General features: G+C 42.1%; 2 protein-coding genes across 15 annotated transcripts in view; both read right to left on the reverse strand.

The window, feature by feature from the left end:
- The window catches only part of Nfrkb (nuclear factor related to kappaB binding protein), a 33100-nt gene extending 24990 nt beyond the window's left edge, over window positions 1-8110 (reverse strand). For 7 of the 9 annotated variants that reach the window (XM_075966435.1, XM_075966433.1, XM_075966434.1 and 4 more), the window contains exons 1-3: window positions 8025-8104; window positions 5084-5257; window positions 1896-2097 (exon numbers count right to left, since the gene is read on the reverse strand). In XM_075966435.1, the coding sequence (XP_075822550.1) occupies window positions 1896-2097; window positions 5084-5218 (337 nt within the window). In that variant the 5' untranslated portion in view covers window positions 5219-5257; window positions 8025-8104. Of the gene's footprint in view, window positions 1-1895; window positions 2098-5083; window positions 5258-8024 lie in introns of those variants that run through there. The other 2 variants (XM_075966432.1, XM_075966436.1) reach the window with 2 other exon arrangements.
- Window positions 8111-11032: 2922 nt separating this feature from the next.
- The window catches only part of Prdm10 (PR/SET domain 10), a 96604-nt gene continuing 80479 nt past the window's right edge, over window positions 11033-27157 (reverse strand). For 3 of the 6 annotated variants that reach the window (XM_075966442.1, XM_075966440.1, XM_075966439.1), the window contains 6 exons: window positions 26996-27139; window positions 26445-26615; window positions 25093-25233; window positions 23768-23933; window positions 17965-18068; window positions 11037-14296 (listed from right to left, as the gene is read on the reverse strand). In XM_075966442.1, coding sequence (XP_075822557.1) covers window positions 14093-14296; window positions 17965-18068; window positions 23768-23933; window positions 25093-25233; window positions 26445-26615; window positions 26996-27139 — 930 coding nt within the window. In that variant the 3' untranslated portion in view covers window positions 11037-14092. Of the gene's footprint in view, window positions 14297-17964; window positions 18069-23767; window positions 23934-25092; window positions 25234-26444; window positions 26616-26995; window positions 27140-27157 lie in introns of all 6 variants that reach the window. The other 3 variants (XM_075966441.1, XM_075966443.1, XR_012910048.1) reach the window with 3 other exon arrangements.

The raw sequence follows: 27157 nt of genomic DNA on the forward strand, positions 1-27157 counted from the left end.
GAGATGTGGTTGTAGCACCAAAAAAACCTAATAAATAAATAAATAGACTAAGAGAATCAAGAGAAAGACCCAAAAATAAATGAATGGTGAAAAATAATGATAGCTCCATTAAAGCTGGAAACCATAGCAACTACAGTAACACAATTATCTTCATTAAAACTAGAAATACATAGTCTCTAGTCAGAGACATACACAGAAATCTGTCTCTTCCTCCATCACTTGTGTGTACACAATCATACTGTGTGGGGGATGCACAGCAGCACTGCCCACTTACAAAAGAGCCCTTATATAGCCCTCTAATCCTGCCAGGGACCCTACTTTGTTTTGCATGAGGGAAGAGAGTTCCCTCCCACCAGAGATCTGAGCCATAGTAAAACAAACTGTTACCAACCAAAGGGAAAATTGTCTTTAAATTAATAACCATCAAAGAAGAAAACAGCTGTGTATAGTGGTATGCCTATCACCCTAGCCATTTGGAAGGCCAGGTAAGAGGATTATAAACCAGGGCTACTCTGGACAACAAAGCGAGGACTATCTCTTACAAAAATAAAGGAGGCTTTGGTCCAGGCAGTGGTGGTGTGTGCTTTTAATTCCAACACAGAGACGGGTGGATCTCTGTGAGTTCAAGGCCAGTCTGGTCTACAAAGCAAGGGCCAGAACAGGCTCCAACACTACAGAGAAATCCTGTCTCGAAAAACCAAACCAAACCAAACAAAACCCCACAAAAATAAAGGAGACTTGGGCTGCAGCTCAAGGGTAAACCATTTGCCTCGCGTGTACATGTCAGAATTCAATCTCCAAAACCATTCATTAAAAAAAAAAAAAATACAAACTTAATATCCACAAGAAAACAAGAGATTTGAAATGATAGATCTGTTTACTCTAGCCTTTAGCCAATATCAAGTATTTCAGTTTAACATAAGTAAAGGAAATACCACTGTCCTTTCTGGCGAGTCTGCCAAAACGAAGTCAATTGAGAAACAAGGAAGAGGCTTCAGCTTTTCTCCATAGGTCAGAGAGCAAACTGTGAATCTAAGAGTGACTTCAAATTGTCTTGGAATACTTGAAGTAACAGCCAATTCAGGCAAAGATCACCACAATAGTTCCTGGCTAGCCAGGACTACATAGTAAGAGAGACCTTGCCCAAAATAAAAATAAAAATTAAAAAATTTTAAAAAAATAAGGAAAAAATGCAAGGAATATCTATGTTATTCATTCAGTGCAAATTTTCTTACAGTCAGCTAACAGGACTATGATTATGTGGGAGATGTCCTTTGTGAAAAGATACACATGCTAAGACAGGAGTGGTGGTGGCTGTGTGTGAAATTCCAGGTAGACTAAAGCAAAAGTACTATCCTAAACACAAGATCAGCCCAGGCTACACAGCAAAACCCCATTTTTAAAAGAGAAGGTGTACACGGTGGTGAGATGTCATATTTTTCTGTAGGGAAAAGGGAAAAAAAAAAAAAAAGGAAACAGTAAGCTGGTTTCTTTTTTTTCCCCCCAGATTTTAAAAATCAGTCATAAAGATCTTTGGGATGCTGACAATATTTTGTTTCTTTTCTAGCTCTCTTGGAACTAGCTCTTGTAGACCAGGCTGACTTCGAACTCAGATTCACCTACCTCTGCCTCCTGACTGCTGGAATTACAGGCGTGCACCACCACTGCCTGGCAATATTTTATTTCTTATGATGGTTACATAGTTAAGTTCTATTATGCATTTCCTATCATAAATCAATACAATCATATTTTTTAAAAATAGCGTGGGGAGCAAACAAAACCACTCTCCTCAGAGGTCACATTAGTATAGGAAAATCAAGATAAAAATGAAAGATATATGTGCCTAAGTGAATGTGTACTCAACTCTAACAAAAACAAAACACTGAGCTACAGACCTCGGAAAAGCTTCTGGGCAATATGAAGAGGGTTTCCAAAGCGGAAGTTCTCCCCACTGAACAGGGCAAGGATGAGCTCATTCTGCTGCTCCACATTGTCTGTGGAAAACTGAGGCAGAAACTGCTGGAGATGTTCACGCTGAGAATCACTTAGGACTTCCTGCCATGTAGAGAGGCTGACGACATCAAAGAATATCTCAGGCTAGGAGAATTTGGAGAAAAAGTAAGCAACAGATAAATAGGCATCTGATGTTTTGTGTCTGCGCAGCCAAATACATAGAGCATAAAACTTACCATTTTATCACTATTAGGTACACAGTTCAGGAGTTTTAGGTATATTCACATTTCTTATGTAGTCATCATTATGACCTTCAGTGTTTTTTTGTTTTTGTTTGTTTGTTCGTTTGTTTTTCAGTTTTACAAGACAGGGTTCCTCTGTAGCTTTGGAGCCTGTCCTAGAACTAGATCTTTTAGACCTGGCTGACCTCGAACTCACAGAGGATCCACTTGCCTCTGCCTCCCAAGTGCTGGGATTAAAGGTGTGTGCCACCACCACCCGGCTATCCTCAAGTTTTGTTAAACAGACTAAAATTCTAATGATCTTGACTCAATTCTAAAAATCAGAGATTAACTGGTTATGGCAACACATACCTGTAATACTAGCACCTGGGAGGCTGAGGCAGGAGGACTATGAGTTTAAGTACAGTCTGGGCTGCATGGCAAGACTGTATCCAAAACAAAATAAGAGTTTATTAAAAAGAGCACACAAACCACAATACAGCAGTATACTCCAGAGGAAAATTATATCCAAGAGAAGCCCATTTGGAAGCTATCTCTGCCAACTAGAGTATGATGGCAGCCATGTGAATTCAACTTAAACTAAGCTGCAAGAAAAAATTAGGAGGGGGATGTCTAAGAAGTGACTAAAAAAACTAAAAAAAAACAGAAAACAGAATTGACTCCAATTTTTTAATTAATATATATTTTATTTTACTTTGAGATATGTAGTCTTGGCTGACTGGAACTTGCTATATAGATCAAACTGGCTTTGAACTCAAAGGGATACATTGACTCTGCCACCCAAGAGCTGAGATTATAAGCAGGCACCAACTCCAGCATGGGTTTCACTTTTTTTTTCTTTTTATTTGCATTTGTGTTTTGTCTGCATGTATGTATGAGGGTGTGAGATCGTGGAGTTACAGACAGTTGTTAGCTGCCATGTGGATGCTGGGAATTGAACCCAGGTCCTCTGGAAGAACAGTCAGTGCTCTTAACTGCTGAGCCATCTCTCCAGGCCCCAGTTTTCACTTTTAATTCACTCAATATATATTGGATATATATGTACCAAATAATAAGCATAACACACAGGTACAAAGTAATTCAAGAACAGTTAAAGTATACAGAAGTACACAGTTCAAGAAAGTCTACCTGAGATAATGTTAAGATAGTTAAAGGGATAGGAAACAGGAAAAATACGCTGGAAAAAGAACAAGCCAGGTGGGTGGTAGTGGTACACACCTTTAATCCCAGTACTCAGGAGGCAGGGGCAGGTGGATCTCTGTGAGTTCAAGGTCAGCCTCGTCTACAGAGCTAGTACCAGAACAGCTAGGCCTGCTACACAGAGAGAGACCCTGTCTTGAAAAACAAAACAAGCAAACAAACAAAAAAACAGAGTTAGAACAATGCCATAGAAGCAAAAGAATTAACAGCAAAGAGTAATTATCAATTGAGGGAAATTGAGAGGTAATAAAGGTAAAACAGAGAAAAATACATAGGGCTTCAATGGCATTAATGCTGTACCACCCTAGATGGGATCTACATAGTTGAGCTACATAGTTTTGGGGGAGGTGGAACCTATTGTTTTTTGATGGTTTCATTTTAAGATGGTCCTGACCTAGTGAGCTCAGGTGATCTTTCAGCTTCAGCCCCTAAATATGTAAAAATACCAGTGAATGAATTTACTTACACCTAGAGACATGCATGTCTTATCACTACTTTAAATATATACATAATATATAAATGTGCCTAAACACAGGTATTTGTTTATATACACTTATCTGTAATTTTTTTTATTTTTTAATTAACAACTTCAGACCATGTTTGGCTGAACCAAGGAGAGGAAAGGTGTGACAGCAGACAGAAGGACACGTAAGCCTGCTAAGTATTTGTGACTTTAACCTAAAACAAAACAGAGTCATGGAAATTTAAGCAAGAAGCTACAGGATAATTCAACCACCAAACACCCTTTCATGAATGTATCCAAATCACCTTAGACTCACTATCTAATATCTTTCCCTCAAAACTCATTTTGCACTCAATTTTAGTTTTAGCATCTAACCATGTCTGGCATGAAATAAAGTAAGCATCTGATGATAGAATGGATGTCATAAAGAAATGTCCTTGAAAGAGTACACAAAGAAATTACAAATAATGGTTGGAGATGAAGTTCGTTTGGCAGAATGCTTGTTTCTGGGCTGGGGATATAGCTTAGTTGGCAGAATGATTGTTTACCAAGCACAAAGCCATGGGTTCTATCTCCAGCACCACATAACCCAAACATGGTGGTACCATCTATAATCCCAGTGCTTGTGAAATAAAGAAAGGGTCCCAAGTTCAAGGCCATCATCAGTTACGTGGTAAAGTCCAACCTAACCTAACCTGGGCTATGAGACCCTATGAGAGAGGGAGCGAGGGAGAAAGAGAGAGCATAAGAAAGCACTCTCTTAATAGTTGGTAGCCTCCTTACCAATGATGACTATACATCTGACCTGTGAAAGTCAAGGCATGCTGATGTTCTACCCCAAGCCACATATTACTCCTGACCAGGTTACCTACCTTATGGACATAGAGAAACCAGGGTTTGTTAATGATTCACAACAGGAAATCCATTTTTAGAGAAACATAATTCTGCTCTTAAAGTATTTAACCTTTTCTTCTTATTGGTGAAAATTATCTGTTATAATAGTGTTGATTTATATCATGCTATTATTTTGACTTGTTGATCAAACATGTAACTACAGTTTATACTGTCTTCCTTAATCAGAATACAAACTACACTATACTTTTAAAGGTAATAAGGGAACCCTTACTGAAATGAAGTAAACAAAAGGGAGCAAGAAAGGTGAGATACAGAGGAAAAGGATTCAGAAGAGGTGGAGGGAAATGAATACAAAAATGTTATCACTCACATCCTCCAGAAGGTCTTCAGGCAGACTAACCCTGGTACCACCCAAAAGGCAGTCTTCCATGATCCGTGTACCATGGCCATCTCCACAGGGACCCAGTTCCAGGGGATCTGTCAGCATGTGATCCAAAGAATCCATTGTTTCTTCTCCCCAGGTATTCTACACAAAAGTATACACCTTGAGACAGAAAAGCAGAGATCTGGTTGAGGCAAATATTCAATCTCAAATCTCTAAGGCAGGGGAAGGGTCTCATTCTGCATCCCAAAGTGGCCTGGAAATCACTATGTAGCCGGCTGGCCTCAACGTGCACCAACCCTCCTGTGCCAGCACTAAGTATGACAGAGTGAGTAGTCAACTCTCCTACACCCCATCCTCTCCTCAAGCCATGCTGCTCTCCTCCCTCCCTTTCAATAGCCCTTTTCCAACAATGCTCAAGCCTTACCCAGGAAGACTTTTAAAAATGCTTTTTTAACAGCTCCTAAATTCTTAAGTTTCTTACATTTTCATTTTTTAGAAGAAAAAGACTGAGGAATTGAGTGATTAAACCAGACATGGTGAATCAAGAGCATAATCCCAGCATTTGGGAGGCTGAGGCAGGAGAATCGCAAGTTCAGGCCAGCCTGGGGTATGACATGAGGCCGTACCAAAAAGCAATAAATAAATGACAGATCGTGGTCCATAACTACAAGTTCCAAGGTCAATAATCTATTAGAACATAATGTCTTTAGTAACTGGCAGGATACCCCAGAAGGTAAAAGTGTGTGCCACACAAACTGATGTCCTGGGTGTGATCCCTAGGTGCCACCACAAAGGAGGTAACTCCTGAAAGCTGTCCTCTGACCTTCACAGGAATGCTGTGACATATCTGCACACTTACATATCTACTTTTTTTTTATTTTTCGAGACAAGGTTTCTCAGTCTTAGCTGTCCTGGAGCTAGCTCTGTAGACCATCCTGGCCTCAAACTCAAAGAGGTCTGTCCACCTCTGTCTCCCAATTGCTGGGATTAAAGGCATGCACCACCAATGCACCCAACCAATGACAATATTTTTAGTGTAAGATTATTTTTAAAAAGTCATAAATTCCACAAACATTAGTAAAGCTCAGATGCTAACTTATATACGCTATTTCTCGAGGATGAGGTGCCAGGTCTCACATAATTTTTACAACTGTGCTTCTTTTTTTTTTTTTAATTTATTTATTTATTATGTATACAATAGTCTGTCTGTATGTATGTCTGCAGCCCAGAAGAGGGCACTCATTACAGAAGAGGACCTCATTACAGATGGTTGTGAGCCACCATGTGGTTGCCGGGAATTGAACTCAGGACCTTTGGAAGAGCAGGCAATGCTCTTAACCACTGAGCCATCTCTCCAGCCCCCTACAACTGTGCTTCTTATACCTTTCTTACAGATACTAATACTGAGGCTCAACGTATGGAAATAATTTGCCCAACTCCAAATGGACCTGCCTACAGATGGGAACATCACACACAATACCCACTATACCTCTTGCATATACTCTCAATTAAATTATAAAAACTGCTTGACATGATTTCATTTGCCCACATAAATTCCCGCGGCGCCAATCACCAGACCGTTACAACTAGCTGTCAGTGGCCAATCTAATCTTCAGATCCATGTAAATTAATGCAATTCTCCTCTTTCCTGCACTAACTCAACAGGGCTGGCTACCCTTTTTAGAAAACTAAATACAAGAAAGAATATGTTTAGAAAGCATCTTCCCAAAGCTAGAATCAGGTGTGAAACCGAGGCCACAGCTCACAAAGGGCCAACCCACAGTAAACGCACCCCATAGGGATTGGATCCATTCTCTTACCCGCTACTACCAACAAAAAGACCAAAAAGCACACAAAAATGGAAAGATGAACTGGATTTAATCAAAACACCAGATTTCTACCCTTGTGCTGTCATTAATCTGGGGCATCTTACCTCGCCGGGTGTCAGGCTCCTTTCCTATAGGTAGATGGGAGTTGAACCGGGAGCCTCCCTACCATTATTTCCACTCTTGGGATCTTACAGTGAAGAATCGGCCGCTAAATGAATTTACGTAACTTTGAAAATCCTTCCCACTTCCCAAGTTCTCAAACGATAAAGTGCAGGCCTGTGATCGACCTAGAATGGAAGTACTTTTCCGCGAAATGATTTCAAGTTCTGACATTTCAGACGGAAAGATACAGTGTTACAAGGGCGCAACTGTGTGGTCCCCGGGCAACTGTGTGATCCCAACATCTTCAGCACGCTACGAGAATGAAGGGCATCCTGAATGTATGTGGCGGCTAAATAACTGAGAAAGGAACAAGATAGGGGGAGGAAAAAGTAGAAGCAACCTGATGCTTGGAACTAAATCCGCTTAACGCAAGTGGCATAGACCAACCTACAAAGTCAGTACCTCATCTGACAGGTGCACAGTTTACACAACTCACTCATAAGCTTCTTCCCGTGCCGACGGTTGGTTACGCTAAACGTAGGACCTAGTGACAACTTCAGCCTTGCCACTTATTCCGCACAAGAACTCAAAATCAGAAACGCAGGCGGCTACCTGCGAGCTGGAACCCCGGAAGCCGTGGACTTTTAAGTCTTGGGGTGTCCGGGACTTCCTCGCTCATCAGGAAGGCCTCCTCCCTGCACCTGGGCTAGCCTACCCTCCAGACCCTCGCGAGGCGCCGGCAGGCAAGGCGATCTCGCTCGCTCGGGCCGGAGTCCCCGGTTACCAGCCCCACCTGCGCGCAGCGCGCCGCGGCCCCGCCCCTCCCCCACCCGTCCTCACCCTAACCCTCGCCCACCCGGCTGCCGCAGGCCCACGCGTGGGGCTCGCCGCGTGCCTACGGCGACGGGGATCTCGAAGTCCCCCTTCTTCCCTCCGCTCCGCTTCTTCCCTTCACCCGGCACCGTTCGACTCCCGACGCTGGGGCTCGCCCTCACCTCAGTCGGGTCCGCGGGTCTCCCCCGCTGGCTCGTCCGGCCGCGGGCTCCGGGACGCGCTCGCTCCCGCAAAGGCGTCTGGGTGCGCGCACGCTTAGGGCTCCGGCAGCGGAAGGGGCGGGACTTGTGGGGCGTAACCCAAACGGCGGGGCGGGGCGGGGCGTAGTGAGCGGGGCCGGCTGGGGTGGATCTCTGTGACTGCGTCTGAACAGCTCCGGTGTCCCGTACCTCCCTTCCACGTCTTTCATCCTTTCCACCCTTTCACGGGCTGCTAAAGCAGAGCACAGCATGACCAGGAGCCGTGCTAACCACTTGTTGTGTGACAGAATTTGTCCTAGGAGACGCAACGCACGTCTGCTCACCACAGGGATTCCATGCCACCACAGTCCAACTTGACGAACCAATGAGTGTTATTGGGGTTACTTGCAGGAGTATGGGTGAGGGGGCTACTTATAGGATCAGAAATGACTCAAAGACAGCCGCATCACCAAGGCCCACCCCAGCATGCGTTACAGCTCACAAAAGCAGGGAACCTGGGACACACTGCATAGCCTGCAGGCAGCTCACCAGGCTGGAGAAAGTCCTTCCAGCTGCCTCAGTTGCTCTAAGCCTCTTCCAGGTGAGCTCAGCTGGTTTCTGCTTCTTTCTAGAGTCTTTGCAGCTCCTTCCATCTCGGAGTCCTCTTTGCAGCTCAGCCTCCTTCCACCTGTGGGGGACTCTCAGTTTTATCGTTTGCTCTGGTGGAGAGGAGCCTAAAGAATTTGGTCCGTTTCAGGGACTTCCTGAAGCTAAGAACTACCCTGCAGGAGGAGAAAACTCTCTGCAGAAGGTTTTGCTGAGGCCCCCGGACAATGGAGGAACTCTTGCCGTGTTGAAGGCTGGGCAAGTAGAACACCCACCCTAGCTGGAGAAGCACAAACCTGGAAAACCGTACTCTTCTCACTCATCACTGCTCCTCTTGACTAACTGCGTCTTATTTAGAAATAGCATCTTCTCAAGTACCCCCCAGCTTCGCTCTCTAGTCCTGTATAAACTATCCACAGTTCTTTTCATGACAGTAGACATGTCCGAGGAGCAGGACATGCCATGCTAATAATGCCCTTCCCGCAATGGAAAATAGTGCTTTTCAAATATAGCTAAATCTTTGTGCCCCTACTGACTCCACAGATATTCATAGATTCTTTTAGAGTTAGAAACCAAGTATGAACTGATGAGCTATGAAATGTACGTAGGAATGAAATGAGCACTATGAAAACCAAGTATGAAGCATCGTTCTGCGTGACCAGACAGGACAGCGGCAATACATTACCATTTTCGTCCGACTTTATTTTTAGAGCAGTTTTAGGATTACTGCAAAGTTTAATGAAGAATAGGTTCGCCACAAATTCCCTGCCCCTGCCCACACACACATGCACATAATCTTCACCCACACAGGTGAGATACTTTTTTCTTATAATTGATGAATCTATGCTGATGAATCTGAGTGATAATTGTTTCACTGCCCGCCCCCCCCATTAATCTATTTTAATTAATTAATAATTTAAAATTTAAATTAATCTTTTCCCCATCTACTCATCTCTACTTCTCTATTTCCGGCAACCACTGATCTTTTAAGTGTCTCCATCATTTTGCCTTTAAGCCTGCCATCGTCCTCCCTTAGACGTCCTAGTAGTGCTAAAACCACTTGTGTCACCACTCTTCTCTGTCCAACCAGACAGTAATAATATGGTTTTGGTTTGGGTGGTGGGGATCGGATGTAGGCACCCTGCCTCTGAGCCACACCCAAAGCCTTATATTGTTTTGATATTAATTTGAAGTTCCCTGGTGATAACAAACATGGAGCGTATTTTCATATGTTCATTTGTTATTTGTATTTGTATATTCTTTGCTAAGGTGCCTTTGGGCCATTTTTTCACTAGGGTTGTTTGTTTCTTTTCTCTTTTTTTTTTTTGAGTTTATGTTCCTTGTCTATTTTGGATAACAATCCTTTATCAGACAAATCATCTGAAAACATTTTTGCTGGGTCTGACTCTCCCTTTCCATCTCTTGCTCTCACTCTCTCGAATTTTGTCTTGGTGGTAAACACCCTTAAACTGTGTTCTGTTTGGTTTTTCTTTGTTTGTTTTGTGCCATGAGCCATGTGACTTCTTTATGGGACAAGGCCTGAGAATAACACAAATTCTTGTAATTTATGTTTTATTTTACAGTACGAACATGGGGCCTTGTACATACTAGGCAAGTGTTCTACTCAGTATTTACTATGAGAACCTGATGAGCTCATGAAACATAAAACCCCTTCCTTCCCCAATGTTTTGATGATCTCCTGGAGTTTTTGATAGTATGTGTGTCTGTCTGTGTGTGTATGGTCATGTGCACAGAACAGGTGTCTGAGGAGACCAAAGGTATCAGATCCCCAGAGCTCCAGTAACAAGTGGTTATGAGTCACCCAACATGGAGTTTACCTTTGCAAGAGCCTTCCAACCCTGCCTTGGGTTTTTTTTCTCTCAGATTTCTCCATACTGGGCCTCCACTCATTCATCTTAGTTGTTTCCCATCCCAACTGGCCTTGGTTCCCTTAGAGGGTTCTACTCTTAAGGATGGGATTTTCTTTTCTTTTTTGTTTGTTTGTTTTTTGAGACAGGGTTTCTCTGCAGCTTTGGTGTCTGTCCCGGAACTAGCTCTTGTAGACTAGGCTGGCCTCGAGCCCACAGAGATCCGCCTGCCTCTGCCTCCCGAGTACTGGGATTAAGGTCATGCGCCACCACTGCCCGGCTATTTCAAAGTTCCTGAATGGCAGATTAGGAATCAGAAACTAAAGGGTAATATTTTGAAGAAGGGAATGTTAAGACAGGGTTTCACTCTGTAGCTTAGACTAACCTAGAACTCACTATGCAGACCAGGATGGCTTGTGCCTATGGGTGCAATATTTAAAAGAAACTATTTAACCATATCAGTAGTCCCTGCACACACACACACACACTCACACACACACAAACAAGAAACATAATTATTAAAAAAATATTTATTAATTTTTACACTTGCTGGGTAGCACAAGACTATTAACACTATAACTCACTGAATATACAATTAAATGTTCACATTTAAATAACAGGATAGAATCAATACTTTCAACCAATGGGCCAGCTTCAACATCTCATTAGGTGTTTTTTAGCTCTTGATGTTTTGAGAATTTTTTTTTTGAAAGGACAATTCCAGGTCAGAAAATAACTCAAGAACATCAAAACAGAAAGTCTTTCCAGAAAAACAGGAATCTTACATGATGAACTATCCATTTCTCTGGGTACAAACTAAACAATAAAAATGTTAAAAATCTATATCCGACCCACTTCACACTGTACTGAATGCAGTCTACAGTGTCACAGAATCTAAGGAAAGATCACCATGTAGACACTGGAACACTGACCGTTCAGGCGGTCAGAAGGAGTATACTCTGCCATCCCTTCTGATACCTTGGGATAATTCATAAAATACCTGATCTTAAAGTGGTGATGTCTTCACTGCCACCCACATCTCTGGTTGATGAAATAGTTATGGTATTTATTCCATATAAGAACCAAAAAAAGAAAAAAATAGAAGGGAAAAAGACAAAGTCCTTCAACAGTATTTTTCTTCTGTGTATTTTAAAACTTAAAAAATAACTAACACAAAACCAACATTCCTTCAGTGATTGGCTTTTTATTTTAATCACTGGGCTATTCCTGAGAAGTGGGGAAGATACCTTGCTGGCTCAAATTAAAGGGAATCCAACAAGCCAAAATTATTTGCTTATTTATTTTGGTTTGTTTTTGTTTTCCAAGACAGAGTTTCTCTGTATAGCTCTGGCTGTCTTTGAACTCTTTGTAGACCAGAGTGGCCTCCAAATCAGAGATGTACCTGCCTTTGTCTCCTGTGCTGGAATTAAAGGTGTGCACCACCATGCCAGCTCTAACAGCCCAATTTAAATTACAGAAATTAGAACTGTGCCTTTGAGATGGCTGAGACTCTGCCATAGTTAGCTATTACACTACAGGACTTTGGGAACCAGAGTCTTACGTTCTTGTGACTTGGAGTAACATTTTATGTTACCTTTTTGTTCATTTTCAGTTTCCACACATTTTTGAGGTAATTTTCTCAAGTTCTTTTCATGCCCAAATCTTCAGACATAAGTCTATGAATGAGATTTCAAAAGGAAAGTGCAGAATCTACATAATAGTGACTTCAAAACCAAATGTTTACTTTTCAGGAAGGCATCTTTACCACACAGGAGATAGTCTATTTCTTAATTCACAGACCCAGTTTTTCCTCAGAAATGTAAATAAAATAAATTACTTAACTTCATTTGAAATGAACTTAGGTCTTCCTGATCTGGAGTGGTAAATTCACTCTACAATAATTATTTTTAAAATGGATGTCACAAAAAGTTGTTAAAATACAAGCTTTTAAGATGTCTTCTGGGTACAACTGGAATGTGCAGTACAAAAAAGGGCAATACTTCCCCACTGGATCCACAGCAAACAAGACTCCAAACAGGACACACAGAAGACAACTATCACACAGAAAACTGCTTTCCTCTCCCAACCAGTGTTAATTCTCCTCCACACCCATCCTTTATCTCATTATTACAATGGTCCCCTTATTTTTATTTGCCATAAGTGGGAAGTTGGTCTTCTTATAACAAGATCTGGGTGAATTACAATATGCTTAAAGTTTAAAAAGCTTAGGAATAAGAAAGACCACCTTTCTACCCAAATTCAAAGACTCTTCATTTTTAAGACAGTACTGGAAGTACTAAAATACATTCAATGATGTGAACACAAGTGTGATGCAGGGACTAGCACTGTAGCTCAATGTCGGGGAACCTGCCTAACATGCAAGAGGCCCTGGGTTTTGGTTCACAGCATCACACACAAAGTGTTATACATACACCTGATGAACCCAGTAGGAGTAAGGAAGTCAACCTTTACTAATGAGCAGTAAATGAATCCTGCCAGGCAGGGCAAGGTTTCAGCTCTTGTCTGTCTGTCTTTCTTTCTCCATATGTATATGTATGTGTATATATATGTAGCTACATATATATCCTCAATTTATATTTTTAGTAATTTTTCATAGAACTAGTATTTCCTTCTTAAACACAGCTATATAAAACCAGAAGCCTGGAGGCAGAGCTTTAATGTAGGGGCTTTTTAAATCCTGTTGAGATCATGCAACCTTTTGTCTTCCAAGGAGTCTACGCTTGTGGACCATGAGGCCAGATCTGCTAGGGTCAGCATCTGTGAGGAGCACCACCACTGCCCATTAGGTTTTCCCAAATAAGAAAGATTAAAAACAACTGCCATGATGGTGCCTGACTGTAGTCCCAGCTACGTAGGAGGCTAAGGCAGGAGGATCTCACGAGCCCATGAGTTCAAGGCTGTATTGGACAGCACAGTGAGCCCTCATATAGAAGAGAGAGAGAAAGAGATCAGCAATAAGAAAATTTTAGAAGACAGTTTCTCCTTCAGAACACCACCATCAAACCTTTATCTTACCATTTTAAAGTCTTCATACAATAAGCTGCCTTTGTTAAATGACTGAAAACTCAAATGCATGAGATAAAGTGGTTCTGACCTGATCACACCCATGAAGTAAATACTCCTTCTCTTTTGATACCATAGCTTGGATTTCAGAAGTCCAATGACCATGGACTTGGTACATCCTGTGTCCACCTTTGGTATGAACATAATATGCCACTTAGTATTTCCACAAAGGGACAGTAAGGCTTGTCAGTGTGTTCAAAAATGAAAACAAAACAAACAACCAGCTCAAGAGCAAGGCCGAGTTTCTCCGTCTGGAAGTCAACTTTCCCCTGAAGGAACTGCATTCCATGGCAGAAATCCCAAGGGTGTGAAGAGTCAATTGGGTAAAGATGACCTTGGCAAAAATCACCCCTGGCACATATGTGTCAAAATTGTAGTTTCCAAACTCTTGATGAGTAATAAATCTTTAAAAAGAGGTCTAGGTGTTTGAAGCTTCAGATTTCGAGTGAGAAGACGTGGTATGAGCACTGGACTCCAGGGGCAGGATGAAATCTACGGTTTGGTGATATGTACTTCGCTGCTCCCACTCCCATTGGTGGTGGTCGTGATGATGTACTGTGTGGTCTGCTGTTGGCTGGGGCTTGTGGAGTCCAGGGAGTCACTGTGTGCAGAGGGTTGAACCTGGACTGCACCGGAGAGGGTAGAGGTTTGCTTTTCCTCCAATTCTGGTTGACTTTCTGCTAATACATAATGACCCTAGAGCAAAAGAAAAAGATCCTTTAAAAGAACTGGAGTCTGGAAGAGAGCGAGGGAACTACTGGAAGAGAGGAGCAAGCATCCAAAGCAATGCTTCAAGGGGACCCAAATAGGTACCTCTGAGAGATGTTTCACCCGCATCTTTTCTGGAGGATAGCTAAGTCACAGTAATTGACTCCAAAGGTAACTCAAAGCAGCACCTTTGCTGTGTCATCAGATAACACAATGAGGAACCTTAGAGACTGTGAAGCATGCTGGTACCTTACTTGGCAAAAAAGTTTTTTTAATGAAAATAAAATAAAATATGCTTTTTAAAAAATTGCTCCTAAGAATTTAGAAACTTAATGCCAATTAAGTGTTAAAATTCATCCAAAATGAATGATAAGGTCTCTGTAAAGGGGCAAACTGATGTCTAAGACAGGTCTTCAACATTAATGGTTCCCAGCTAACAGAATTTCAAAGTCTAATAGCATTTTAAAGTAATACTAATGGGGCTGAGGAAATAGCTCAGTCAGTTAAGTCTTTGCTGCAAAAGCACAGAGAGCTGAGTTCAAGTCCTAGAACTGGACCCTCCCCAAAGTATCAGGGCACTCATTGTACTCTCAGTGTTATGGAGGGAAATAGAAGTAGCTCCCAGGGCCCTAAAATCCATGAGCTCCAAGTCAGTAAGAGACCCTGTTGCATTAAACCAAGAAGGTGACTCCTGAGGAATAACTCCTGAGGTTGACCTCTGGCTGCCCCCAACACACACACACACACACACACACACACACACACACACACACACACACACACTCACACACTCACACACACTCACACGATATATTAAATGAGCCCTAAGTTTTAGTTTTCCAAGTAAAAACATTTAGAATATACTAGAACAAAGGCTGGAGAGATGGCTCAGCAGTGAAGGGGATATGTCCTCTGTTCATAGAGAGAACACAAATTCAGTTCCCCACATCTGTAACTCAGCTCCAGAAAATCTGATGCCCTCTTCTGGTCTCCTGGGGCACCTGAATTCACATGCATTGCTCCCATAAACATACGTTATTAAACAATACTTTTAAATATCTTTAAAAATAAAATAATTTGCTACCCTCATCAAGTATGTGCTTTCTATTTGAGAACATAGGAAAGGGGTTAGGGGTGCAGCTCAGTGGTAGCATGCATGAGGTCCTGGGTTCAATGTACAGCACGCACACAAAATAAATAAATATTAAAAAAAAGAAAGTATGGGAAGAACATATCTTAGAATATAGCTCCTTGCACTGAGTAAATTTAAGGGAATACTCACATTGTCTTCACCTTTTTTCTCATTTTTTTCCTTTGATCATGAGAATTTCATACATATAAAATGGGCATTTCATTCATTATATTAATTTTTTAGATGAGATCTTATTTAGCCCAGGATAGCCTTAAACTCACTACGTAACTGAAGATGACCTTGAACTCTTGATCCTTCTATCTCTACCTCCAAAACACTTGGATCATAGGCATGCACCACTACTCTTAGCTTTGTATCAGCATTTTTAAAGAAATATCATTTCAGACAGAAGGGCAAGATGCTATGACAGGGACAAGTGTCCCTGTCCCTCAAGAAAAGGTTTCTCTGGGTAGCCCTGGCTGTCCTGTAACTCACTCTGTAGAAAAGGCTGGCCAAGAACTTACAGATATTTGCCTGACTCTGCTTCCTGAGTGTTGGGATCAAAGGCATGCACCACCACTGCCTGGCAAGATCCCTCGTGTTTTAAAGGTTTGGTTCCTAGGTGGCAATCTTGGGAAGTAGTGGAATGGTTAGGATGTGAGACCTCATGGGAGGTCCTGGGGTCACTGGGCACAGGCCCTGAGATACCCGGCCCCTTCCTCTTTGAGAGTGAGTCACTGGGCCAAGCACTCTCATCTTGTTGTGCTACCATGGCCCAAAGCAACAGGACCACTGGCTCAATCACAGAGTGCAACCTCCAAAACCATCAACTGAATAAACCTTGGTTATTAATTATCTCAGGTTATAATAACACGAAGCTAAACAAAGGGAAAAAGAACTCAGAGAGGAAACCTCAGTCAGTCTTCCCAAGACTACAGCAAATAACCTCTGACCCAGCGAGGGCTCAATTTCTCGGCCTCTCCTGAAGCAATTTCAGATATGATTTACTTTCCTGTGGCTCTTCCTCTGGAGTAGGGGCGGTTTATTCACCTAGGACCCACTAACCTTTAGCAAATGGACATTTTATGGTGAGAACATTTAAGATCTGCTCTCAGCAATGTTCACCATGAAATACACCAGATCTCCAGAGTTTTTTCCCAAAAAAGTTTTTGTTACTGTTCTGCATGCTACAGACTAAACCCAGGCTTCACACATGTTCAGTATGTGTGCTGCCACTAAACCACACCCCTACTTCTAAGAGAATTTTTCTTTTTTTGTTTGTTTTCCTTTGTTGTTGTTGTTGTTGTTTTCAAGACAGGGTCTCACTATATAGACCAAGCTGGCCTCAAACTTACAGAGATCCAATGGCATCTGCTTCCCAAGTAAAGGCTTGTGCCATTACCCACCTACCCCAACCCCTGCCAAGAAGTCTCTGAACTTAAATATATATATTCTGGGGGCTGGAGAAATGGCTAAATGGTCAAGAGCACTGGTACTTTCTGAAAACCTACACTCCCAGCATCCACATGGCAGCTCACAAATGCCTTTATCTCTACCTTCATGGAATTCCCTGCCCTCTTCTAGTCTCCACAGGCACTGGATATTTAAGTGTACAGAATATACATACATAATGTGTATATTATGTATGTACATAAATGCAGACACACACATAAAAATAGTCAATCAAATTTTGAGAAAAAAATCTTTTCCAAATAACTTAGAGATAGGCCAGCATAAACCCAAAAATAAAAACAAGTACATATAATCAACATGGTTAAATATTGCTCAAGTTAAATAAATATGCTAATTGATGGCAATACCTCTTTATGTAGTTAAATGATGTAAAGCAGCTCGACACTAGTCAAGCATGGATGCTCATGACTGTCATCATACAAGTTCCAGGCCATCTGGGGCTATATAGCAAGACCCTGTCTCAACACTCCCCACCTCCCACAAAAGCTCTATAAACCAGGAATGTTAGTGGTACATGCCTGTAATCCCACTACACAGAAAGCTGAGGCAGGAGGATTGCAAAATTAAGGTCAACTTGGCTTTCATAGTTAAACCTTGTCTCAAACACACACACACACACACACACACACACACACCATATAATTGATTCATTATATTATTTTTTCCCAGCTAAAGTCTTGTAAAATTTATAAAAAGTCCATAAAATTATAATCATATAGATAGATCTAGGAAGTTTGTTGTCATTAGGAATTGAATCAACATTCCCTGTACACTGTCCTCCTGAGCAATGAACTAAGGATAAAAGAATAAAGGACCAGCTTTCCGAACCATCAACTATGAGAAAACAGACTACATCAACCAGTTTAAAGAAATAGGAGGCCTGGGGAGGTAACTCAGTGGTAGGTCACTTACCCAGCGTGTCTGCATGTACAGGTAGGTCTGGGTTCTAATCCCAGGACTTCAAAGGGAAGGGAGAGAGGGAGGGAGAGGAAGAGGGAGAGCAACTGTGACCAATATAACACAAACTGTAACACAGCCCTGGCAGACTCACCGGAGTCACTGCTTTCACTTGCCCAGAGGTGACAGGAGTTGCCACACCGCTGTCGGTGATCACAAACTGACCTGGGGGCAGCGTCATCATTTGAATTTCAGATGCTGAAAACAGGAAATAAACCAAAGTCAGTGGTCTTCAGATTTTAGTCAAGTGCTAAAAGAAACAAATGCCTCTCTGCTTATCTTATGGGTTGTACCCGGTAAGTCCATGAACTTAAAAGACAGTAAGTGGAGTATATTTTGTGAACACACACAAATGGCTAGGTACTATAACACACGCTGTAATCAATACTGGGGAGGCAGGGGGATTTCTATGAGTTCAAGGCCAGACTTGCCTACATAGTAACTCCAAGATAGTCAAGTCTACAAAGTAAGACCCTGTTTCGAAAAGAAAAATTTATATATACCAAAAAAAACCCCCCCCACACACATAAGTTACTAAGTGTTATAGTTTAGTCCGTCCTACCCTAGGTATATTTAGAACCTGTATAGCCACAGGGCTCAGATCCACCAGGCCCAGTCAGAGCAACAAAATAAGACCCCCACCTGAAAAGCAGGAACCCCAAATGGTGTATGGTTGTGTTCTTGCCACGCCAACAAAATCCAATGCTGAAAATCCTAAATGCACTGGGCCTGGTGGCACAGGTCTATAACCTCTGGAAGCTAACACAGGAGTTTGCCTTGTTTTTCTTTGCTTTTTTTTTTCCCAGATAGGGTCTCATATTTCAGGATAGCCTCAAACTTACTATGTTATATAGAATAATCTTGAACTTCTGGCTGTCCTGCCTCCCATCTCCTGAGATTATAGGCATGTAATCCCATGCCCAGTTTATACTATGCTATGGATTACACCCAAAAACTCCTGAATGCTAAGCAAATGCTCTACTAGTTTAGTTATATCCTCAACCTTGGCTACATAATGTGGTTGAGGCTTGCCTCAGCTATATGGGACCAAAAGACAATTCTAAATGCCAAGTTGGAGAACTGCCAGTGCTCACACTGCTACTGAGACAGTTCCCAGGTTTCCCATGCTTGTAAAACCTCATGATGGTGGTCTTGCAACATGATGCCCCCATTTTGCTTTGTTTTTTAGATGGGGTTTCTCTGAGTATCCCTAACTGTGCTAGAACTCTATCTATAGACCAGGCTGGCCTCACACTCAGAGACTGGCCTGTCTCTGCCTCTGGAGTACTGGGATTAAAGGCGTGCACCACCACATCTGGCCTGATATGATTTCTTTCTTCCTCTCTCTCTATTTAATAAACTTATTTATTGATTTATTTTAACTGAGTTCTTGAGTGAATGGACCTCTTCACTCATGTGTGTGAAGAGACTGATACAGAGGGATAATATATACAGGAAACAACCAATGCCTCCTCACTCAAAAATAGCTTCCAATTAGTCACCAAGGAAAATACTCAACCTTTTAAGCCTTAAAAAGAGTTATAAAAGTTTCCTGGCTTAGTATTTTTGTCTTTTTTTTTTAATATTTATTTATTTATTTACTATGTATACAACATTCTGCGTGTATGCCTGAAGGCCAGAAGAGGGCACCAGACCTCATTTCAGATGGTTGTGAGCCACCATGTGGTTGCTGGGAATTGAACTCAGGACCTTTGGAAGAGCAGGCAATGCTCTTAACCGCTGAGCCATCTCTCCAGCCCCAGTATTTTTATCTTTTATACTCAGATTTGAATTCATGACACAAATGTATCCACAGCTACCTGGTGATCACAACCAAATAACTTGCAATATTGAGGCAAATTAGAAATGAAATTTATGCTAGTGCCCTGTTAGTAGTCTCTAAAGAATATTTTCTATAAAATGGATGAGAGATGCTTAGGAGATTGAGTGGTGCTAGCTCTGGGCTGTGATGGAAAATGAGCCTGGAACACTGGGTCTTCCTAACACAGGAAAGGGGCCTGTGTGAAAGATATAAGTCCCAGTGTGAAGAAACAAAGATGAGGTAGCCTGGACACCTGTAAGGGCAACAAAAGCAGTAGGTTCAAGCACATCATGTGTTACATGTTTTACATATGTAAACTTCATGAATACAAAATAACAGACACACACAGAGAGAGACTTGTTTTGGATAACACAAGGAAACTGACTTACTACTTTGAAAACCAGTAAATAGCCGGGCAGTGGTGGCACACGCCTTTAATCCCAGCACTCGGGAGGCAGAGGCAGGCGGATCTCTGTGAGTTCTAGGCCAGCCTGGTCTACAAGAGCTAGTGCCAGGACAGGCTCCAAAGCTACAGAGAAACCCTGTCTCGAAAAACTAAAAAAAAAAAAGAAAGAAAGAAAACCAGTAAATATAAGTGGTCAATCTGGCATTTAAAGTATTCTATTGTGCTTTTCCTATACAAATCTGTATCTTTGAGTAATTTTATGATTAAGACAATTTTTTTCTTTTCTTTCTTTCCTTTTGCTTTACTTTCATTGTTGTTTTAAGTCATGGTTTCACTATGTAACTCTGTCTAACCTCAGTTAACTATGTAGACCAGGCTGGCTTAAAACTCACAGAGGTCCTCTGCCTCTGCGAGGATATGTAGTAATAGTGTCTTTCCATGTAGCCCTGGATGGCCTGGCAATCCTCCTGCTTCTCTGTCCACCAAGTGCTAAGATCACAGGCTGAGGTTACAGTGTGTGCTACCACATCCGGCATAATCTCTTTATCTCTTTATAAAATGTTTCTACCTAATTAATGAGTAGGAATAACAGAATCGAATTAGAGAATCACAACCTTGCAAGTCCTGATGAAATAAAGAAGCCAGAGAATAAACACTAGTGGCTCCTGACAGCACAGGAAGAGAAGCAGTCCACTCCATATCAGCTGAGTGTGGGGTCTGAAACCAATCTGACCTTGATTAAGCCTCTACATCTAGATGCTAGTCTAAGGAAATAAAAGGAAGAAAGTACATTAAGCAACAACATGAGGATGCTACCAGCAAAATCCAGAGTGTGGAAACTACAGGACATGTGACCAGTTTTTTCAACACAGACATGCCGGCTGCAAGGGGAGAGTGAGGACATGTGAAAAGAAACTCCAAAGATGCAGTCAGCTGCAATGGATGGTGCTTATCCAGACCCCAATTCAGACTCCAATTCGAACAAGAAATTTAAAAAACTTTTTCAGGCAATCAAAGAAATAAGGATACTGCTTGGGCATTGGAACGATATTTGAAGACTTTAAAGAATTATTTCCATTTACACGGGAGGTGAGGAGAGAGCAGATCCCAGGATGTCCATCTTCCTCTACATGGTATGGAGCAGCATATCTTGATGATAAATGAAGTCTACCACATGAGTACAGGAATGGCCCTCCCCAATAGCTGATATATTAGAGAATATATTTCAGTCCCTAAAAGTAACATGTTTGTGATAAGAGAATGCTGTGGGACAATGGTCTTGTTCCCTGTAAAGATTTGTCATTTGTATTGGTTTAATAAAATGCTGATTGGCCAGTAATAGCCAGGCAGGAAGTACAGGCAGGGTGACTAGAACAGGAGAATTCTGGGAAGAGGAAAGGCTCAGTCTGCAGTCATCACCCAGACACAGAGGAAGCAAGATGAGAATGCCTCGCTGATAAAAAGTACCAAGCCACATGGCTAACACAGACAAGAACTATGGGTTAATGTAAGATGTAAGAATTAGTTAATAAAGCCTGAGTTCAATCCCCAGCAACCACATGGTAGCTTACAACCATCTGTACTGAGATCTAGTGCCCTCTTCTGCCATGCAGGTAGAACACTGTATACATAATAAATAAATCTAGAAAGAAAGAAAAAAAGAAAGAAAGAAAGAAAGAAAGAAACAAAGAAACAAAGAAACAAAGAAAGAAACAAAGAAACAAAGAAAGGAGGGAGGGAGGAAGGGAGGAAGGGAGGGAGGGAAGGAAAGAAGGAAGGAAGGAAGGAAAAAGTTACTTCAGCATGGACTTTGGGACTGGTAGAAAGTTTTAATGGCCTAGTGGCTTTGCTGTGTCCCATAGCAATATGATTTTGATGAAGGAGAGGCTCTGGCAGATCTGAATGACTTAGTCCAGCAGACCCATCAGGTTTATAAAGTACAAAAGCAATCAAGAGCGGATGAGAGAGGAAGAAAGTAGACAAAGGAGCCTGTTGAGTCACTCAAATGCAAAGGCAGAAAGGTGGCATTCCTAGTGCTAAATTAAATGTTTTGTTAGTGAGCCTGGAAGGCTTTAAAGCCAGAGCAATGGTTCACAGAAGACATAATGACAAAAAAAAAAAAAGGTGGAAAAAAAATGAAGCTTATTCTAGGGAAAACCTAGAATCTAAGTAAAATATGCTATATAAGTTGTTCTCCTGGAAGAAAAGTATACCGGATGTGGAGATTATCCACTCAGCCTTGACTGGTTCAGCAGCCAGATGTGACCAATGTAGAGTCGGCAGCCACAGAGCTGGCCTGTCAGAACTAGGAAGCCAGTTCAGTGGCAGGCATAACAAGTCAGAGTGGGGTCCTAGTTTCCACTTAGGCCTGAGTCTAAGAACCACCAAGACTTCTGGGGCTGGGGATTCCATACAGTAGCATTATCCCGGGTTTCCACTGAGGCAGGAAATCATTGTGGAAATAAGTCCACGGAGGGCATATGGAGTAGTATTCTCCTGCATGGTGCTACACCAACACTGCTCTTTCCACAAGTGGTACCAGGGATGGAATTTTCCATACTATATTAGGCCTTTCTAGTGTTTCTTTTTAGTGTCCTCTTAGTCAAGCCCAACTAGCACTTGCTTGGAGTGGACAGCAGCAGGCCTTAGAGCTCATGCATGCCCTCTTAAAACATTGGTTCTATTACATAAAGGCAACTTTGAGCATCTCGCACATCTAGAAAAGCACCGTAAAGGACAGTGAAAGTAGCAGTGAAGCCGAATGAAGGCACACGGCATGGGTGGGAGGAGGAGTTTCCTCAGAGCTAAGGTTATCAAGCAGAAGTTCTGTATGAGTTCTTTGTAATGAAAACAGAAAAGACAGACACATATACCCAGGACCAGGCACAGTAATTAGCACACAAATAGGCATTCAGTGAGACCCTGGGTTTGACTCCCAATATGAAAGGAAAGTATTGGTAAAAGGGATGAAACATCACCACCATATATCCCTACCCATCCTTAAGTCACCTCGTCACAGCTCCAGTAACATATCTAACATTTCGGAAAATATGAGACTGGCATTCTGGATCAAAACACTGACCTAAATTTTGCTATGAAATTCATTTAAATACATGTACCACAGAGAACTGAAAATGAGCCAAGTGGTGGTGGCATATGCCTTTAATCCTAGCACTCGGAAGGCAGAGGCAGGCATATCTCTATGAATTCGAGATATGCTCTATAGGACAGGCTCTAAAGCTACACAGAGAAACCCTGTCTCAAAGGAACCAGCATAGGACCAAACTAGACCCACTGAATGTGGGTGACAGTCATATGGCTGGGGCAGACTGTGGGGCCACTGGCAGTGGCACCAGGATTTATCCCTACTGCTTGGGAACCCATTCTCTTTGGATGGATACCTTGCTCAGCCTAGATATAGAAGGGAGGGCCTTGGACCTTCCCCAGAGCAATGTGCCTTACCCTCTCTGAGGAGTGGATGGGGAAGAGGGAGAGATGGAGGGAATGGGAGGAGAGGATGGAGTGGGAACTGGGTTGGTAAGAGAGAGAGAAAGAGAGAACTGAAAATGAGCAACTGATATGTCAATCCAAAAACCTATTATAAAGCTGACGAAATTAAGACACATGGCCAGAGATATCCCCACCCATGGACTATCCCGTTCTTCTTACAATAACCACGGAAGGAGTTCCAAGCATTGGGGAGGTATGTGTGTTGTACAGAGGAATTCTGCTGCTGTAGAGCCTGCCCCTGTGTGGAAGAACTGCCTTGGATATGGGAAGGGCTAAGCCCCTGCTGTGCTTGCTGAGTGGTGGGGCTCAATGGCTGCCCAGCTACCTAAGGAGAAAGAGAAAACAAAAGAAGGAAAGGTGAAATCCCAGTAGACTTAAGACTCATATATAATATTTAAATAAGAGTAGAATTAAGGAAATGCAATCATAACTCTGAAATACTATCTTGTTTTCAAAGGGTAACCTTCAAAGATATTAAAACAATTCATTACAATAAAATTGCCAGGAAGGCAAATAAGCAGCAGTATGCAATTGCTTACGTTAGCTAAGCTTAAAGCAGAAAAGGTGAAACAGTTTGCCTGGTCACAAAAGTCATGATTTCCATTGAGCTGCCTTGGCCACTCCACCCAGTATAGAGTTAAGGACAGGCACACACCAGCCATCTGCTGGGGAGGCTGTCTCTAGATTCTGTGACATGTCCACACGCCACTATCTACCATTCAAGGCCTTCTGTAGTCCAACTCCTATTTTCTAACTCTTTCCAAATATCACATCCTGCTCCTAAACTGAATAAGTTTCCTATAAATGTGTTATAATTTCCCATCTTTTTGTATTCAAAATGTTATTTAGGCCAGGCAGAGGTGGCACATGCCTTTAATCCCAGCACTCGGGAGGCAGAGGCAGGCGGATCTCTGTGAGTTCGAGGCCAGCCTGGTCTACAAAGGGAGTTCCAGGACAGGAACCAAAAAGCTACGGAGAAACCCTGTCTCGAAAAATCAAAAAAAAAAAAATGTTATTTAGAACAAAATGCCTTCCCTCAATGTCAGTGCCAAACACATAGCCCTCCTTCAAGACTTAATTAAAAGCAAAAAAAAAAAAAAAAAAAAAAAGTCCTTGGTTTCCAGCTATCCAGAATTGCTCCTCCTCTGAATTTCTATATCTTTCTCTACCTCCATGAGACAGGTCTAATCTTATTCCACAATCCTTGTCCCAACAGAGAAGCAATTGACCTCTTGCTATAGAATGGAAAGGCTGGAGTTTGTTTTGATTTTAGGATCATATACCACAGAGCTCCCCTGGGAAGCCAGTAACTTAACACAAGAATGTTTGCATAACAACATAAAAAGTTAAGGGCAACAGAAAAACTGATAAAGAACAAATAAAATGATATCATCTCAAAGGCCAAGAATAATGAATTCCCAGATATTAATCTGATGGTCCCAGATGTCACCTCAACCCTCTGCATCATCTATGGAGAAATATACCTGGGATGATGATGGAGCTGCAGCGGTGGGCTCTGTGACCTGGATGTGCTGCACCTGGATGGCATGCTGCGTGTAGGTCTGCGGATCATGCAGCTGGCCAACATCCACTGTGGACTGCTGAGACTGGTGCGGGGAAGTGGCCTGGAGGGAAAAAAGAATACATACTAATCAAGGTTAAAAGAGATCCCCCTAGAGAGAAAGTTCACCTGGGAGGCAAAACTGGAAAGAGGTTTTGAGTTTGAGGCCAAGTGGGGCTATGCAGCGAGATCCTATCTTCAAAACAATAAATTAAAGTCTGGGTGTAGTAGTGTATGCCTTTAATACAACACTCAGGAGGCAGAGACAGGTGGATCTCTGTGTTGAAACCAGCCTGTCTACTGTTGAGCTCAAGGCCAGACAAGGCTACATCCCTATTTCAAAAAAGCAAAACAAAAATGAAAAAACAAAACAAAAAACTTAAAATAAATAAATCACATAAGAAATTGTGGATGACAGGATTACAATGATAACTACCAATTTTCAAACATTTAAAACTATATTGGTTTCAAATTTTTTAGACTAAATTATTTGAAAGTAATAATGTTCACTTATGTCTACTTCCTCTGTACTGCATGTCTAAGGGAACAGCAGTTCTGGGAGACATTTTCTTTCAGTCCCCAATAAGAACACTAGTAGAGGAACACAGTTAACAGCTCTGTTCCAAATGGAGCTGACTATGGCTGGAGAGATGGCTCAATGAGGAAGAATACTTGTTGCTCTTCCAGAGGACCCAGGTTCAGTTCCCAAAATCCACATCTCACAACCATCTGTAACTCTAGTTTCAAAGGATCTAACACCCTCTTCTGACTTCCACAAGTACCAAACAGAATGTTTTATATATTTATATGTATATTACATTTATAAAATAATAATATATCCTAAAGGAGCTGATTGATGAAGACTGAATCAAAATTACTCCCTAAAACCTCTCATTGGAATAATTATTCAATGCCCACATAGTTATTTCTCAAACTAGCTCATTAAGAAATACTCAGTCAGGATACTAAGAGAAAAGATCCTCTAGAGATACCTATTTCTGGAAGCAGTGTCCCTAGAGCTATACTGGCTGACTATGTACAGGAACTGAGACCTTCTGACTACAGTAGAAACCTCTTACTCTAAGTCCAGAGCCATCATTGGGGGCAGAAGGAAGAAAACAGTGGAGATGATATTCTCCTAATGCCTCAAACCCAGCACTTCTAGGCAGCTGCACCTCACATAGAGACAACGATGCTTTTGTTGACTCCTGCTACCACACTGACCACTGGCAATATGGTGTTCCCAGAGGTAAAGAGAAATAAATGTCACAGTACCGGAGCCACCTGCACCACTTGAAGCTGTATGTGCTGAGGTTGCTGCAGACCAGATGCTGACTGAGACACAGGAATATACTGAATCCTCTGGTAGTCCCCCTGAGATGTTCGGTAATCCGTTGTTAAGGTCTGGGACAGTTCTGTCATTGCCTGCGTTAGCAGGTCTGTTGTCTAGAAAGAAAAAAAATCACAACATATTAGCAACAACACTGTAGCAATTTCAGTGTTCTTAAATCCTACAACAATTCAGTTTGGCACAAGGGTGCATCGTGGAAATACAAACTGGCCTGAGAGCCTGACTCTGGACCAGTGGACCTGCTCTGGAGCTTCTGACATTATCACTGTGAAGGACAGCATTGAAGTGTCCTGCTCCTCCTTTGGCAGAGAGATTTGGAAAGCACTGGCAAGAAGACCCAAGCATAAATATCAGGCTGAGGGCAAGTGGCCACACCTGCATCAACTAATAAAAAGCTTGGCATGCATGGCTTTGGTGTTTAAAGAGAGGATGAGCACTGAAGGGAATACCACGTTCTTCCTAGTCACCTACTTACCACCACAGTCTCTCCAGTGGCACTATCTGTGGTTAAGACAGCTGGGGTGGCACTGATCACAGCTGTCGTCAGCGGTGTGTGGATGGTGTTGGGGAGCTGGGCATACTCTGGATGTTTCTTTCGAATGTGTTGGACCATCTTGGTCTGGAAAATGAAGGAAAA

This window comes from Microtus pennsylvanicus, chromosome 3, assembly GCF_037038515.1.
Source record: "Microtus pennsylvanicus isolate mMicPen1 chromosome 3, mMicPen1.hap1, whole genome shotgun sequence".
Classification (NCBI taxonomy): domain Eukaryota; kingdom Metazoa; phylum Chordata; class Mammalia; order Rodentia; family Cricetidae; genus Microtus; species Microtus pennsylvanicus.